The 14,815-nt window shown below is 59.4% G+C and overlaps 2 protein-coding genes across 4 annotated transcripts; one reads left to right on the plus strand and one right to left on the minus strand.

The window, feature by feature from the left end:
• Positions 1 to 2,687: 2,687 nt before the first annotated feature.
• UBALD2 (UBA like domain containing 2) lies at positions 2,688 to 7,282 on the plus strand. Its single transcript, XM_085077843.1, has 3 exons — positions 2,688 to 2,908; positions 3,484 to 3,546; positions 6,148 to 7,282. The coding sequence occupies exons 1-3, from the start codon at positions 2,789 to 2,791 to the stop codon at positions 6,466 to 6,468; spliced, it is 504 nt and encodes a 167-aa protein (XP_084933969.1). The 5' UTR covers positions 2,688 to 2,788; the 3' UTR covers positions 6,469 to 7,282.
• A 1,317-nt stretch (positions 7,283 to 8,599) lies between these two features.
• LOC146429610 (uncharacterized) lies at positions 8,600 to 14,732 on the minus strand. 3 transcript variants are annotated; one of them, XM_085077836.1, is made up of 11 exons: positions 14,154 to 14,732; positions 13,811 to 13,915; positions 13,335 to 13,367; positions 11,854 to 11,947; positions 11,418 to 11,707; positions 10,970 to 11,139; positions 10,759 to 10,830; positions 10,044 to 10,109; positions 9,822 to 9,914; positions 9,212 to 9,323; positions 8,600 to 9,035 (listed from the first exon to the last, which is right to left on the minus strand). In XM_085077836.1, the coding sequence occupies exons 1-11, from the start codon at positions 14,730 to 14,732 to the stop codon at positions 8,970 to 8,972; spliced, it is 1,680 nt and encodes a 559-aa protein (XP_084933962.1). In that variant the 3' UTR covers positions 8,600 to 8,969. The 3 variants fall into 3 exon arrangements, 2 of the variants coding, with proteins under 2 accessions (XP_084933962.1, XP_084933961.1); XM_085077835.1 differs by having other exon boundaries at positions 11,337 to 11,707; XR_014855609.1 differs by lacking the exons at positions 8,600 to 9,035; positions 9,212 to 9,323 and having other exon boundaries at positions 9,874 to 9,914; positions 10,755 to 10,830; positions 11,337 to 11,707.
• Positions 14,733 to 14,815: the final 83 nt, after the last annotated feature.

The following is a 14,815-nucleotide window of genomic DNA, read 5'->3' on the forward strand; positions in this document are numbered from 1 at the left end:
AGACTCCATGATCTTAAAGGTCTTTTCCAACCTAAATGGTTCCAGCAGGAGCTGAGGGCAACATCCACACCAAGAGCCTGCTCCAACTCTTAGTGCTGGTGCCCAGCTGGGAGCCCCGAGACCCCAGGGACTGATCCCTGCTCACCCCAACACACATTTTTGTGGCTCCTGTTCTGCACATGGATCATTTAAAAATCCAGCCCAGCCCAGCATTGCTGAGCTGCCAGCCCCGCTGCCCTGCCTCGCTCCAGCCAGCACCGGCAGCGGGAAACGGGGAGAGGGAGCCAGCACGTTTCATTACCGGCACACAGCACACTGCAGGGCTTTAGTGCAGACAATAATTCAAAGTTATCCCCGTGCAGATCCATAACCCGGCAGTCATTACAGGCAGAGCTGCTGCCTGCATGCACGGCTCGTGGTTTTTTTCCCAGCGATTACTGCAGCAGAGGGTTTTGTAGGACAGTGCCGCAGTGGAGCGCGGGAGAGCTGGCAGGAGCTGGGCGACAATACGGCTTCGAGGGCAGGGTCCCTCCCAGCTCTGCCCGCGCATCCCAGCGCACATAAAGCCGGGAGAAACCCCAGGAGGGCTGACCCGGAGGGAGAATCCAGGGAAAACGCAATGTTTAACCCCAAAATGCACGTGCTGCTGGGCAAGATGCAAGTCTGAAGCTCGTGCTGCCCGGCTGTGGGATTTGGGATGTGTGATTGACACGGAGAGTGGATCCTGCTCCTGCCTCCTCGTGCTGAGAGGGAAACTGAGTCACGGGGGAGCACAGCAGTTAAGGTTAAGCAGGAGGGCAAGCAGCTCACCCCTGGCAGAAAATGTCTGTCCATTCCCAGTCCACTCCCAGTTCCCCCAGCAGTCACTGGCACAAACTGGAGCCTCCAGCTCCCCTCCCCATGGGCTGCTCTGCTCCCACAGTGGCAATGGCTGCGGAGGGGGTGACAATTCATTAGTGGCTGCTGAGGGCTGCCATGTCCTTGGCCCCCCAGCTCCTGGCTGGGAAGGTGCTGGGAGCCCACCCTCTGCCCACAGGGGTGACCCAGACCCCCAGGGTCCCAGTAGGAGAGCATCTCAGCATGGAGAGGTGACAGCAAATCCTGCCCCCGCTGCAAATCCTGCCCCAAAAGGGGGTTCATTTTGACGATCTCACTGTCCTGCTCACTTTTTCAAATGTCACCAACACCAATTTGTCACGGCTTTGGGTGCCAAGGGCCCATGAACAGCATTCCCATGGGTTTGCCAGGCAGGCACTACCTGAGGCCAGCTGCTCTCAGCTCAAAGCCACGCTGTGCACACCACTGGGTGGCTTTGGCAAGACATTCTGAGAGCTCTCCAGGGCTGTGTGCATGAGGCAGGTGGGTCCAGGATCCCTGCATCTGGAATTGCTCCTTTCAACACCTCCGCCTGTCTCAGGGCTGGTTTTGCCCCAGGAGGAAAGAGCTACCAAAATCTTACTGAGCAAGCAGGACACTCCATACCCATTGCTGTATTCCAGTGATGGGATCCCACTGAATGTCCCAGGAGGATATCCAGCCTGGGGAAGCACACATTGGCATTGCTTCTCCATTGCATCCCTGCCTGCTGGACCTCACCTCCACGGGACCACCAGGCCCTTGCAGAAGCCTAGTCCTCACTGCTGGGGGCAACCAGCTGGGGACAACTTGCTGCTGCAAGTTTCCATCCCTCTGCCCTGGAGAGCTGGTCACCACTGCCACATCCAAACCTCCAAAGGCTCTTTCCAGATCAACCTCTTTTCACTCTTTGCAAAGTCCATTGTTTATTTGTTTGGGGTTTAAATGCCAATTTTCCCTTTTTAATCAAAACACTTCAAGGCATGAATCACAGCAGTTCCACTTCGTCCCCAAACCTGGTGTGGGGGGAACATGCCAGGGGGAGTTCACCCTTGCAGGCTGAAACTGGAGCTCAGAGTCAGCAGGATTTTAACCATTAACAAAGAATCCCAACTCCACCTCAAACTGGGAGCTGCCCTGAACCCTGTACTCTTTATACGGGAGGGGTATGGGGGTGAACAGAGGTTGGGTCCCTCCTCCTGCCCCCCGACATCTGGTTGGGGTTCCATCTCCGGGGGCAGCAGGGTTCCCAGGAGGGAGGGCAGCACTGGGAGAGCCTTGCTGGGGGAGCCAAGGCACGGGGTTACGGTGGAGCCCCGGTGGGAGTGACCCCCTTTACCAGGGGTGTCCAGAGAGGAGCAGAGTCCCCCCTCTCTATGACCCCCCAACAACGAACCCTTCCTATGGCCCTTCTCACAATGAACCTCCTTAGCTGACCCCCCTCAATGAACCCTCTCAATGAATCCCCTAGCAGCCCCTCTCAGTGAATCCCCCCAGCCCAACCCTCTCAATGAACCCACTCAATGAATCCCCTACCAGCCCCTCTCCATGCAGCCCCCATCCGAACCCCTCCCGCGCCTCCTCAATGAACCTCCTCAATGGACGTGACGTCACCAACGCCTCGCGACAAAACCCTGACGCAGCCAATCAGCGGCCGGTCCGCCCCTTGTCCCTTCCGCCTGGCCCCGCCTCCTCGCTCCCCAGCCAATCGCGGCGCCGCCTGCAGCCAAAACACAGGCGCCGGCCAATGGGGAGGCGCCGGGGCAGCTGGAAGGTTCGAAGCGGGCGGTGGGCGGGGCGCGCGGCGCGGCGGCGGCCAATCAGCGGTCGGGGGCGGGGCCGGCGGCGCCCCCCGGTCCCCCCGGTGAAGCGCGGCGGGCGCGGCGGGCGCGGGGCGCTCCGGGCGGTGCGGGCCGGGCCGGGCCGCCCCGCCATGTCCGTGAACATGGAAGAGCTGCGGCACCAGGTGATGATCAACCAGTTCGTGCTGGCGGCCGGCTGCGCCGCCGACCAGGCCAAGCAGCTGCTGCAGGCGGCACACTGGCAGTTCGAGGTACGGGACGGGCCGCCGCCGGCACGGATCGGGATAACCGCACGCGAACCGGGACGCGCCAGATCGCGATCCGCCGCCCGCCTGCCCGCAGAGCCGCGGGGCGGAAGGCGGTGGGGGTGGGGGCAGGCCGGGCAGCCGCGGCCCACCGGCACGCGTGGCTGGTTTGGGGGTCCTGCCGCCCCCGGCACCCCCCGGGACGGGGGGGCAATCGGCCCCGCGCTCCGCCGGGCTATTTATACCCGGGCCGTAACCCGAGCTGCGGCCCAGCGGCCCGGCCCCTCCCTCCCGCTCCGGGCTGGGGATGGGGTGCCGCTGGGGGGGCAGGGGGGTGCACACGGGGATTGGGGTGTCCCCCCGGCGTGGGGAGCCCCTGTGCGAGTGGGGGACACGATCTGCGCTGGGCAGGGCGGAGGACAGCCCCTGGGCCTGGCGGGGTTGGGGACACCGCTGGATGTCCCCCGGGCGGTGCCCTGGGGATGGGGGCGAGCGGGGGGCTGCGGGGTGAGCCTTGGGGCTCCGTGCTTTCCCTCCCCCTTTGTCTCGAGTGGGCTGCAGCTGACAGCTTGTCCCCACAGACAGCCCTGAGCGCCTTCTTCCAGGAGACCAACATTCCCAGCAGCCACCACCCCCCCCAGATGGTAAGTGGGACCCCCGGCCCCTCCCTCACCCCTGCACCACCCCATCTCCTCCCCAACGCCCCCAGCCCCAAAAACACCTTCATCCCCTTCCCAGCACCGATCAGCCCCCCCTACCCCCCCACCCCTACCAGCACCACCCACCCCAGGACCCCCCCCGGACAAACACCCCCATTTCAGGCCCCCAAGCCCCCCGAGGGGGTGCAGCCCCCAGCCCTCGGAGCTGTCAGCTCCCTGCCAGCCATATTGCTGGGCGCCCGCAGGAACACGCAGCCGGAGAATGTAAACACGAGCTAAAATGTCTGCCAGGAAATAGTTTGTCTCGGCGAGCATCGCGCTGCAACTTGGGCTCTCCGGGCCGGGGGACCGCGGCTGGCTGCCCCTGTCCCCCTCGCCACTTGACCTTGGCCGAGGGCACATCCCCTTGGCCAAAGGGAGGAAGTTGTTCCCCCCCGGCTGTTTTGTTTTGTGTTTCATGAGGTGGTTTTCTTTTTTTTCTTCTCCCTGCCCCCTCCCCGTGTTAAGGGAACTAAGCGGTGCCACGCCTGGGGGAAGGAGAGGATCTGGGTTAAAGCGAATTCTCCCCCTTTTCTCATCCCGTCGGGAATCTCCAGCTCGCCCGGCACTGCCGGCAGCAAGCTCTCTCCTTTCCTCGGAGAAAGTCGTTTTGTCAGCCAGCTCCCACTAAAACCCCTTTTTATTTCAATTCCTCCCCACCCCGCGCGTTTTCCTGCCGCCTCGGGGGGTTTGCAGAGGGTCTGCTGATGGAAAAGCCCCGTTCCGGTGGGAGCAGGGCTGGGAGCAGGCAGGAGCTGCCGGCAGATCCAGGCCCTGCTGGGTTTTCACACCAAAAGCCTTGCCGGGGTAATTCCTGTCGGGCGGCTGCCGGAAGCAGGATGCAAAGCAGGGCTGGTGAAAGCCATCCCAGCCCCATCCCTGTGCCCTCCGGGGCTTAGTGGGACCCACCAGCCATCCCAACCATGACAGGCACCCCATTCCCCCCATCAGCCCAGCACGGAGGGTCTGGAGCTGCTCAGTTCTCCCCTCCCCATCAGCGTTTTCATAACACCGTGTGCTCCACGTGGTGTCAAAATACCTTTTACCTTCTCCCCAGATACTCCTGTTTTGGGGAATTTTTTTTACTGTTTCCTTCCCGTCCCCCCCCTTGCCCCCAGCATCCTGATTTGTGAGTTTGAAATGCCCCACACGGCTCAGGGCAGGGGTGAGATGAGGTACTTGCAGTTTCTATTTCTTTTTCAAGCGTCAGGGAACAAAGCTGTGGGTGCAGCAGTGGTTTGATGTGGGGAGGGCTCTTCCCTGTCACCCCCATCGAGGGGATCCTCCCCACATTCCCCAAATCCCTGCAAATTCCAGACTGTGGGGCCAGGACTCACCAGAGCCGTTTGGGGTGTTGGTGACCGACCCTCTGACAGCTGAGAGCTCACCAAAAGATGTGTTGGAGGAGGATGGCAATTCTTTTTTTCTTTTTTTTTTTTTTTTTAATATTTCAAATTAATCTGGCAAACATCACCCCAAAAGCTCAGGGCTGTGTCCAGCATCATTCCAGGGCTGGCAATTGGGGGGTGTGTGTGTGTGTATGGCCATGGTAGTGGTGGGATTTTTTTCAAAACAGAGCAAATTTAAGGCTTTTGGGGTTTGGGTTTTTTTTTTTCCTTTCAACAAGTATCTTTTCAGATACTGCCAAATTTATACATCAATTTAAAAAGCAAAAGCTGGATTAGCATCACTTCAAGCTGAGCTCTGAAATGAGTTCTGTGGGGGAACATCCCCCATTAACTACGAACCTGTTTGGTGCCAGCCAGGCCATGATTACATTTTTGGGGTGCTCCAGCTCCACAGGCTGATGGGAGCCAGCTGCTGCTTCCCCCAGGCTGGGGGAACACCCCAACTTCAGGGGTCTGGGCCTCCCAGCCAGGGTTTGGCCACTGCTCCTCTGATCCCAAGCATCACTTAGGGTGGCTGGGAGGAGGAATCTGTAAGAGGGGTTTGGGTTTTGTCCTTGCACACACCCCAATCCCCTTTTTAGCACCCCCCCAATACTCAGTTCAGCGAGTTCTTTGCCCCTGAGCCTCAGTGCAGGGCTGGGTCCTCGCTGGTTTATTTTTCCTCTGCTGGGGAGAGTGGCTGGAAAAAGGGCCGAATCCATCACTGTCCGGGTGCTAAATTTAGCCAGGTACCGAGAAGGCAGGGGCTGTACCAGGAACTGGGGGGGCCCTGCTTGCCTTCTGCTCTCTCTGCCATAATGGGGTGTGAAGGGGAAGGGGGTCAGGAAACTGGGTGAAAAGGGGTCCAGGTGGAACCCCACAACCCTGCCCACCTACCATACTGGCTGTGCTGCTCCCCAAACCTGCCTCATCCCACGGGCTTTGAGCCTCCTGGATGGTCCAAAATCTCCTTCCCAAATTCTCTGCAGCCTCTCCCCAGGCAGCCCCCACACCTCTGGGGGAGCCACATAGACCCTTGTGATCCATGAGGGTGATGGGTGTGGGATGTAAGCGATGGGTCTGGCTGTTGTGGGTGGGTTGGCACCCCCAAAATCTGCCATGGCCTAGCTGACAGCCCCATTTCTCCTGTGCCCTGCAGATGTGCACCCCCAGCAACACGCCGGCCACGCCGCCCAACTTCCCGGACGCGCTGGCCATGTTCTCCAAGCTGCGCACCTCGGAGAGCCTGCAGAGCAGCAACAGCCCCATCACCTCCATGGCCTGCTCCCCCCCGGGCAGCTTCAGCCCCTTCTGGGCCTCCTCGCCCCCCAGCCACCAGCCAGCCTGGCTGCCCCCCTCCTCGCCCACCACCCACGGCCTGCACCACCACCTGCACCACCCGCAGCCCTCCTGGCCCCCCACCCCGCCGCCCGCTGCCCCCCCACAGAAAGCCGTGGCCACCATGGATGGGCAGAGATAAGGCTGGGGCTGGCAGGGGGTTGGGGGGGTCCGGGCCGGGGCGTTGGGAGCAGGGGCTCGCCGAGAGACGCACTGGAATGATTTTCTAGGTTTTATTATTATTTTTAAGGTGGGGGGAGCACGTGCTGCCAGGGAGGGCACTGATCTGTGAGAGCCTCTGGCTGCTTTTTACTCTCCCCCCGCCTTTTTTTTTAAATATATAACTATAATATATAAATATATCTAATGTATATAAATCCAGAGAGAAGGAGCAGCAGCGTGGAGGCAGCTGTTGGGTGTCCAGGGGGGTTTCCCTATGGCTCTACCCCCACCCAGCATTCCTACATAAGGGGAGGACAGGAACAACAAAAATCAATGGCTGGAGGTGGCTGTTGGCACCCCAACACGGCCATGGGGACATGGAGCCACTGGACACCCTCCCCAGCTCTGGCTTCCCTGGACACTTGCTGCAGTGCCCAGAGCCAATGCAGCTCTCTGACTCCCGAAATTCAGCCCGGCTTCTTGCACAGACCCCCCTGGACTTGCCCCCAACCCCATCCTCCCTCCCTCGGCACCCCCAGAGCCTGGGGGTTTATCAAGGTGATGTCCCCCTGTCCCTGTGACTGCCCTACGTGGCACTTCCCCAGGCAAAGGGGGGCTGGGGGTTTTTTAGTTTTCAAATCAATGTTGCTTAAAAAAAAAAAAAAAAACAGACAGAAAAACAAACCAAAAAAAAAAGAGAGAAAAAAAGACCCAGCAAAAAAAAAAAAAACAGGTTGAAGGTTTTTTATTAATTTAAAAATAATAAAAATGAAAAAAAAAAATCACTTTTTTAACACCAGCTGTCCCTGCCTTTTCTCTCTGCTGGGAGAGATGTCCCTAGCAGGGCACTGAGAATGGGGTGACCCCACAGTGTCACCGATGGGGACTGGCCCCCCCTGGAGCTGCCCTGAGCCTGTGCTCTGCCTCCACAAACCACCACTGCTGTCCCCAAAGCAGGGGGATCAGTGTGGCCACTGCACTCACACTACAAACAGCTGGGGTAAAACCCCAAAAATGGGAACACAGCAGCTCTGGACATGCCAGGAGGGACAGGGACTTTCAAGGCACAATGGCAAAGCATCCCCCAGGGGTGGGAAGGTCCATGGGATGGCACTAACTCCAAGATAAAAAGCAAAAAAATCCCCCATCAGGGGCTACTCACCCTTTGCAGCAGCACAGAGAGCCCTTGTGGAGGGATGAGGGGCTGGGGGTGTGTTCAGGGGGGCTGGGGGTGTTTATAGGGTGCCTCTGGGTCCTGGGGTCAGCAAATAGGGCAGGGGGATAATGAGCACCAAAGGGGTCAGCCCTGCTGGGCCATATCCTGCAAATGCAATTAGTTCCAAAGGTGTTTGTTTTTAAGCTCCTCAACCCCACCCAGGGGTGCTGGATGGTCCTTTGTTGGCTCTGCTTTGGTGCCTGGTGGTTTGCTCAGTGTTCCCAGTTATTCTACTGGAGGTGGCACTGGGGGGATCCCAGATCCTGCTGTGTCCACCTCAGCACCCTCAAAGCAGGTTTTGAGCCTCTGGTTTTCCCCTGAAAAACCAAACCCACCAGGGAAAACATTCCAGAGGGAAGTCCCTGGGAACTAAGGTGCCTGTGGGGTACAGTAGGGCAGACAGGGATGGAGTCTGTCCCTGTGGAGGGAAGGTTTGGGGACATCCACCAGGAGAGCAGGGTTTTCCCGGGCCAGCCCCCAGGGGAAGTCCCCCATGAGCTCTGGATCCCCCCAGGTGCCTCTGGGGTTCCCCTCAGGGTTTCTCACCCTCCCACTCACCCGAGAGGTGCCACCAGCTTTGTGTCCCCCTGACGTGTGTCATTGCCTGTGTGCAAAGGGACATCCCGGCTCCCTGTGCACACTTCCACAGTTGTGACACCCCAGCTGTGGCACGCGGGGGCTGGGGAAAAGCAACCCCGAGCCTTTGGGGTGGTACAAGGGAAAGGAGGGGACATGTCCCTCTCATGGAGAAAGCGTGGGTTGTGGTGTGTTGGTCAGAGGTGGGAAGCAGAGGGGCTTATTCCTTCCTCTTTCCATCAATGGCAGTGCTGCAAGAGGGACAAGGGGGTGACAGAGGGGATTTCAGCTCACTGATGCTTATCCTGTGGGATGACTCCAAACCAGTAGCTTGGGGTGGGATTTGCTTTTGGCATCAAACTGTGTTCTGCTGCCACCCTTCCCACTGAGGTCCCCATTTCCCCCCTTCTCCAGCAGCAAATGAGCATCCTCCTCCTCCTGCTGCCACCCCAGCCCCCCTTTGGGGCCACAGGCTCCCCTGGCAGGGCACAAGTGATGCTCATGAGGACCAGAGGGCTGACACAGACCCCGGGAGGGGGTTGGACATGAGCTGTTTCAGGATGAGGGATGCTGCCTGCCCCTCCTTGTGCACGAAGGGAAGAACCTGCTCCAAGGCCACTCCACTCAGGAAGCACTCGGGAAGCTGGGCTGCTCATCACCCTTTATTTCTGCAGGCTGGAGTGTCTAGCTCAGTCCGTCTGCGAGCGGCCCCGGTACACAAGCCCGTCACTGCCCACCAGGTCGAAGGCGCCGGGCTGGCAAGGAGGGGATGGCTTGGCTGCCACACTGGGCTGCATGCAGCACCCCCAAGCCAGCCTCCCCACCCAGCTCCTCCTGGGGAAACTGAGGCACAGTTTCCCCACTCGATGCTCAGCATTGCCCTCTCAGCCTGGGTGCTCCCAGCCTGTATCCCCTCCTTCCCCATCCCTACCTTGTTGGGGCTTGGGAGGAGGGACTCCATGGGCTGTATTGGCCACAAGCTGGTGTGTTTGCCACCGCAGTACTTCGGTGAGCCTCGGATATTCATCTCGGATGCAGGGTCCCTGTGGGACAGGGCACAGGGATGCTCAGTGCCCTGCTATGCCTGGGAGGGCTTCAGGGGGTGCTCCTCCTCCTCCAGCTGCTGCAGGAGACCCCTGCCCACCCAGCCCTGCAAGATTTGTCCTTCCCCACAGCCCTAAGAGCTGCCTGTGGCCATGACAGGTCCTGATGCCCTTTGCAGGAGCAGGATTGGCACAGCTGCAGGGCTTGATTTTGGGAACTCCTTTCACAAGAGGAACCAAGTCCCCACCAAGCCTGAGCTCAGGCTGACACCAGACACAGCTCATCACCTGTGCCTTTAGCACCGTTGAGAGAGACCTGGGCTAGATGGGGCAGCACAGGGGGCTTGTCAAACCCCTCTGACCCCAGCTGACCCTCTGCAGCTCCTCTCTGCCCAGACACCTCTGGCCTCCTCCTTCCCCATCCAGGGAAGAGCTCTCCTTGCTGGGACAGGGCTCCTCCACACCCCGGGGAGCAGGGATGGCTCCCCACATCCCTACCTCTGCTCCTGTGTTTGGTGCTTCTTGAGAGCAGCAGGCAGGCGCCCAGAGAGGCCAGGGGATGCCGGTGGCGTGGTCAGGATCTCCAGTTGTCTGAGGAGGGTGACAGGGGCCTCAGGTGGGTGACAGGGGCCAGAGGAGGCAGCCCTGACACTGCAGGGCACTGCCAGCACCCATCTGCCCCTGTCCCACCCCCAATGCACCGGTGCTGGTGCCACTCACCTGCCAAACACCCCTGCAATTGGGGCACAAGATGAGTACTCGGGAGAAGGCAGCTTTAGGACCCTCCTAAAACAAGGAGAAAAGCGCTGGGTGAGCTCCTGGGGGACGCAGCCCTGCCTGTGCAGGCAGAGCATGGTGCTGCAGGGAGTTCCAGCATTTGCAGGGGAATCGTGGGGTCCTGAACCTGGTTTCTCCCCCACCACTCCAGCACAGTCCAACCCACCGGCTGGTTACAAACTAAAGGGGTGTGATGGGGGAATTGGGTTATTTGTAGGGTCCCACCTGGGAAAAATCTCCAGCTCATATTAGACAATGGTGAATCCTCAGAGGGAAGTTCCCAAAACCTGCTCTGTGGGAGTTTCTCCCAGGGGCAGCCCAGTCCCATGGGAATTGGGGCTGGTGGAAAGGTCAAAGTGGGGGGTACCCTGTATCCCTTGCTGGGGTGGGATGCTCTCAGCCAGGGACACAGTGCTGCTGGCACCTCCAAAATGTGGTGGCTGCTCGTGGCTGCCCAGGACATACAGGGATGGGAGGGGGAGGGCACAGGCTCCCACACCCCCATCCCAACTGGACATTGCAGCTGTGTCCTCACTTGGTCAGCACTCAGGACCCCCCTGTGCCCTGTCACAACCTGGCTCTAGCACCGTGTGTCCCAGCCCTGCCCAGGGGATGAGCTGCCATCCCCTGCATTTGTCACCAAAGCCTTTGCACCTACAGTCCTTCTTCTGCTGGGAAAGACTCTATCCTGGGGCTGCCTCCTCCTCGTGCCTCCTTGGGTGTCGATAGCCTGGTGCCAGTGGGAGGAAATCATCATCAGCATCCTCAGGGTTCCATCACTGGATAAATGGATCCAATGCCAGGGCACCACACGGGTCCAGTCGGAGGGAATGGAGCCACAAAGCCATTGCTGTTCCTGTGGAACTCACCTGCTAGTCCCAGCCACGCTCTCAGATGGGATCCAGAGGTTCTGGGATCCTGGTTGGCCTCTTGCTGACTGCATGTGTTGGCAGGGGAGGTGGGTGCCAGGGGCTCCTGGATGCATTCCTGAGGTGGTGAAACTGCCATCTGAACTCTGTTGCTGAGCGTGGGAAGGAACCTGAGCAAGCAGAGCACTGTTTCAGCCCCAGCTTTTGCTCCCAAAACTCCATCCCTTTCCCTCAGGGAAGCTCCCTGTGCCACTGTGAGCTTGGTCTTAAACCAGACCTTGGTCTAAGGGCAGCAAGACAAGGATGCAGACCCCAAAGGAGGGGGTGTCTTGGGGGGAACACTCAGGGGGCTGGGAAGAGCCTCCACCTTGGAGATGGCCGTCTTGGTCTCTTCATCCTTGATCTGTCCCTCAGCAGGTGCATCCGGGTGGCTGGAAAGAGCCTCTGCCTTGGAGATGCCTGTCTTGGTGTCTTCATCCTTGACCTGTCCCACGCCACCCTGTCCCATGTCATTCTGTCCCATGTCACTCCACTGCACATTTCGTCCCGCGTCCTTCCGCCCCGCATTCCATCCCGTGCCCTTCCGTCCCACGCCATTTTTCCCGAGGGAAGCTGGCGGGTTGCTCGCGTCGGCCTGCAGCAAATCCTTCCCTCTGCCCTGCATTTTGCCCTTGGGGTGCAGAGGGCTGCCAGGGCGGCTTCCTGAGTCCCCCTGCGTGCGCCTTTCCGCGAGGGTAACTGGAAGAAGAGATCAGAGGGAGCTCCCCAGGGTCAGGGGAGCCTGGGGAAGCATGGATGGGGGAAAACCCAGCCTGCAGGCCCCCTGCCCAGCCTGCTGTGCCCTCACACCCTCCAGGTCCCTCCCCAGCTGTGCCCAGAGGTACTTTCGTTGCCGATGACAATCAGCCCGGGGTCATCCCACAGGTTTGGGTCTCTGACGCCACCACTCTGCTGCTGCTCTTCTTCAGCCATCATGTCCTTCATAGAGAAGGGAAGGAGGAAGGTGGGCTAGCTGCAACACTGGACTGCATTCAGCATCCCCAAGCCAACCTCTCAACCCAGCTTTTCCTGGGGAAACTGAGGCACAGATAGCCCCCCCCCCCGCAGATGCTCGGCATTGCCCTCCCAGCCTCAGTTCCCTCTCAGCTCCTCTTGAGGCTGAACAGCCCCAGCTCTGTCAGCCTTTCTCCAGGACAGAGATGCTCCAGTCCCCAGACCATCTTTGTGGCTCTCCACAGGACCTGCTCCATGAGCTCCGTGTCTCTCTCATCCCGAGGAGCCCAGAACTGAACACTGCTCCAGGGAAGGCCTCACCAGGGCTGAGCAGAGGGGCAGGATCACCCCCTGACCTGCTGGCAATGCTCTTCCTAACACACCCTGGGACACCAGTGCCCTTCTTGTCCCTCCCTGGGCACAGTGCTGGTCACAGACAGCTCACTGTCCACCAGGACCCCCTGCTCCTTCCCGCAGAGCTGCTTTTCCAGCTGGTGATTCCCAGGCTGTGCTGGTGCCTGGGGTTGTTCCTCCCCAGGTGAAGGACCCTTCACTTGTCTTTGTTGAACTTCAAAATGTTTCTCCCCAGCCCATTCAGCCCTTTGGTCACCTCCATGTCCACGGTTTTAGCCGCTAACCCAGGGGACAGCAAAAACCCAACTGACACCATCTAACACAACAGTGAGGCATTCTTCCCCCTAGCAACGGGATTCAATATTCCAAACCTGCCCCATAACATCCCTCTGCTGTCCCGCAGTCCCAGCCACCACTCCAGAGAGACCTGGAGGGCAGGGAGCCACGGTCCTGCCTGATGCTGAGCAAGGAGGGGCTGTGGTGGGATGTCAATGTACTCTGGCCCCAGGGAGGTACCAGCTCCTGCTGTTTCTCCCACCACCACGAACATGGCGCTTTTCTGAGCAGAAAACATGCTGGGAGCACACGTTAGGCCAGCCAAGGAGCTGCCCTGGCTCTGCCTATGCCAGGTCCTGCTCTCAGTGGGATGCACAGGCAAGAGGAGTCCTGAATAACCTCGGCAGAGGTGCTGGGGTGCTCAGCGGCTGGAGGCTGCAATCCTGCTCCACTGGCAGACCTCAGCCTCCTCCCCTTCCTCCTCCTCCTGGTTTCCTGCCCACCAGGAACTCCTCCAGCACATCCCAGCACACCATATTGCTCACCTCCTCTGGGGCTGGGGAGGGCATCAGCCTCTTTTCCAGCCCTTCTTTTTGGAAGGAAGGCATCAGAACCATCTGAGTAACTGGGGCAGGATGGGATCCAGAGGTCCCATGCCCTGGTGTGTGGGGAGCAGGTACATCCCCTGGGGTGCAGCCACATCCTGCCCTGGAGTAGGCCCTGGGCATGCTCAAGGACTTACCGCCAGGTGGTTATGGAGGTAATCCAGCATATCCTGGAGTGGGGAGAAGACAGGGGCAAGAGTCAGAACACAGGAGCAGGATTTAGAAGGAACACCTGCACGTTAACTCAGCCACAAGACAGAGGGATTCTGGACAGGGCTGTGCCATGTGGCTGTGGCTGTATAGCACAGGTGGATCTTTGTCTCCCTTCCTTCCCAGGACCAGGTTACTTTTTTGATGGCTGTTTAGTTCATAAATGCCTCAGCAGCCCTGGCTGAGGCAGGCAGTGACCTCTACCACCAGCCTGAGCTGCACTCAGTGGTGCCCTTCTGCCCTCCCCAGGGCAGTGCTGGCAGAAGGACAGTGGGGGGCTCCAGGTGGGTTAGCATGAGTGCCCACATTGCACTCTTGGGACATCCCTCCTGCTTATACCTCCTGGTGCCTTTCACACTGGGAGCCTCCAAGGGCTGCAGGGCAGCACAGAGGGGCAGCTCACCGGGTCAAGGGCTTCCTGGAACTTCTGCAAGTCCTCTGTTAGGCGGCACTGCTCTATCTTCATCTCATTGACCTCCTCACGGAGCTCCTGGCAAATAGCTTTGACCTAGGAGAGGGGGATGGTGGGGTGAGCCCCAGGGCAGAGTCTCTGGGGACCAGGTCCTTTGCCCCACTGTGGTTTGCACAGAGCTGGGGGCAGTGCAGGGCCTCGCCAGGCCAGGCTGGCACAGAGTTTGGTCTTCAGCACATCCTCAGCAGCAGCTCCCCAGCAGCACCAGGAGGTGCAGAACCCCAGAGGAGGAGGAAGCTCGGGGGGAGAACCCAGGGCCGGGAAGAGCCTCTACCTCAATGATTTCTTTTTCATTGGTTTCCACTTTCTGCTTTAACTCCTCAAGGAAAGAGGCAGAGAAAGGGCTTTCCTTAGCCCCCTCCAGTGGTTCCCCAGTCTCCTGGACAGACAGATCCCTCAGGCCCAGGTGCAGAAGCATCCCATTCAGGAGGTTGCGCAGTTGCTCGAAGTCGATGGGTTCAGTTTTTGGTGACCCGAGGGCAGCATCCAGCATCTGGCCCAGGGTGTGTGTTTCCATTGCTGCTGACCTGTCCAAAAGCACAGAACTGCCATGAAAAGGAGCCTCTTGTGCTATGGCTCCAGAGAGGAGCAGTAGGATGGGGGGTGGTGGGAGGTGGCAAGAGGTGGTAGAAGGAGGTGGAGGAAGAGGTGCGCAGTTGACAGGCTCCTTCCTCTTCCTCCTTGTTCTGAAGCCTGTGCCACTTGTGTCCCTCTTTACAGTGTGCCCCTGCCCTGGCAAAGAGTGCCCATTGTTACACAGCAGTGGCCCAGCCCTATGTGGAATGTCCCCATTGTCCCCCACTGCTGGCAGTGTCCTAGTTCCAGCAACCAACAGGACGTGCAGAGACCACATGCCACAACACCTCCAGCCTTTACTGCTTTCAGCCCCAGAATTCCTCCAAGAATGGCTCACATTGGGCAGGTGCTGCCCTGGGA

This window comes from Lichenostomus cassidix, chromosome 18 (genome assembly GCF_008360975.1).
Source record: "Lichenostomus cassidix isolate B80296 chromosome 18, HeHo_3.0, whole genome shotgun sequence".
Lineage (NCBI taxonomy): Eukaryota > Metazoa > Chordata > Aves > Passeriformes > Meliphagidae > Lichenostomus > Lichenostomus cassidix.

Excerpts from the sequence above, each read along its gene's own strand:
- UBALD2 (XM_085077843.1), top strand. The coding sequence starts at position 2,789 with ATGTCCGTGAACATGGAAGAGCTGCGGCACCAGGTGATGATCAACCAG. Across the intron at positions 2,909-3,483 it reads CGGCACACTGGCAGTTCGAG|ACAGCCCTGAGCGCCTTCTT; the intron begins GTACGGGACGGG and ends TTGTCCCCACAG. Across the intron at positions 3,547-6,147 it reads GCCACCACCCCCCCCAGATG|ATGTGCACCCCCAGCAACAC; the intron begins GTAAGTGGGACC and ends TGTGCCCTGCAG.
- LOC146429610 (XM_085077835.1), bottom strand. The coding sequence starts at position 14,732 with ATGTGGTCTCTGCACGTCCTGTTGGTTGCTGGAACTAGGACACTGCCA. Across the intron at positions 11,708-11,853 it reads GATTGTCATCGGCAACGAAA|TTACCCTCGCGGAAAGGCGC; the intron begins GTACCTCTGGGC and ends CTCTTCTTCCAG. Across the intron at positions 11,140-11,336 it reads CCAAGACGGCCATCTCCAAG|GTTCCTTCCCACGCTCAGCA; the intron begins GTGGAGGCTCTT and ends CTGCTTGCTCAG.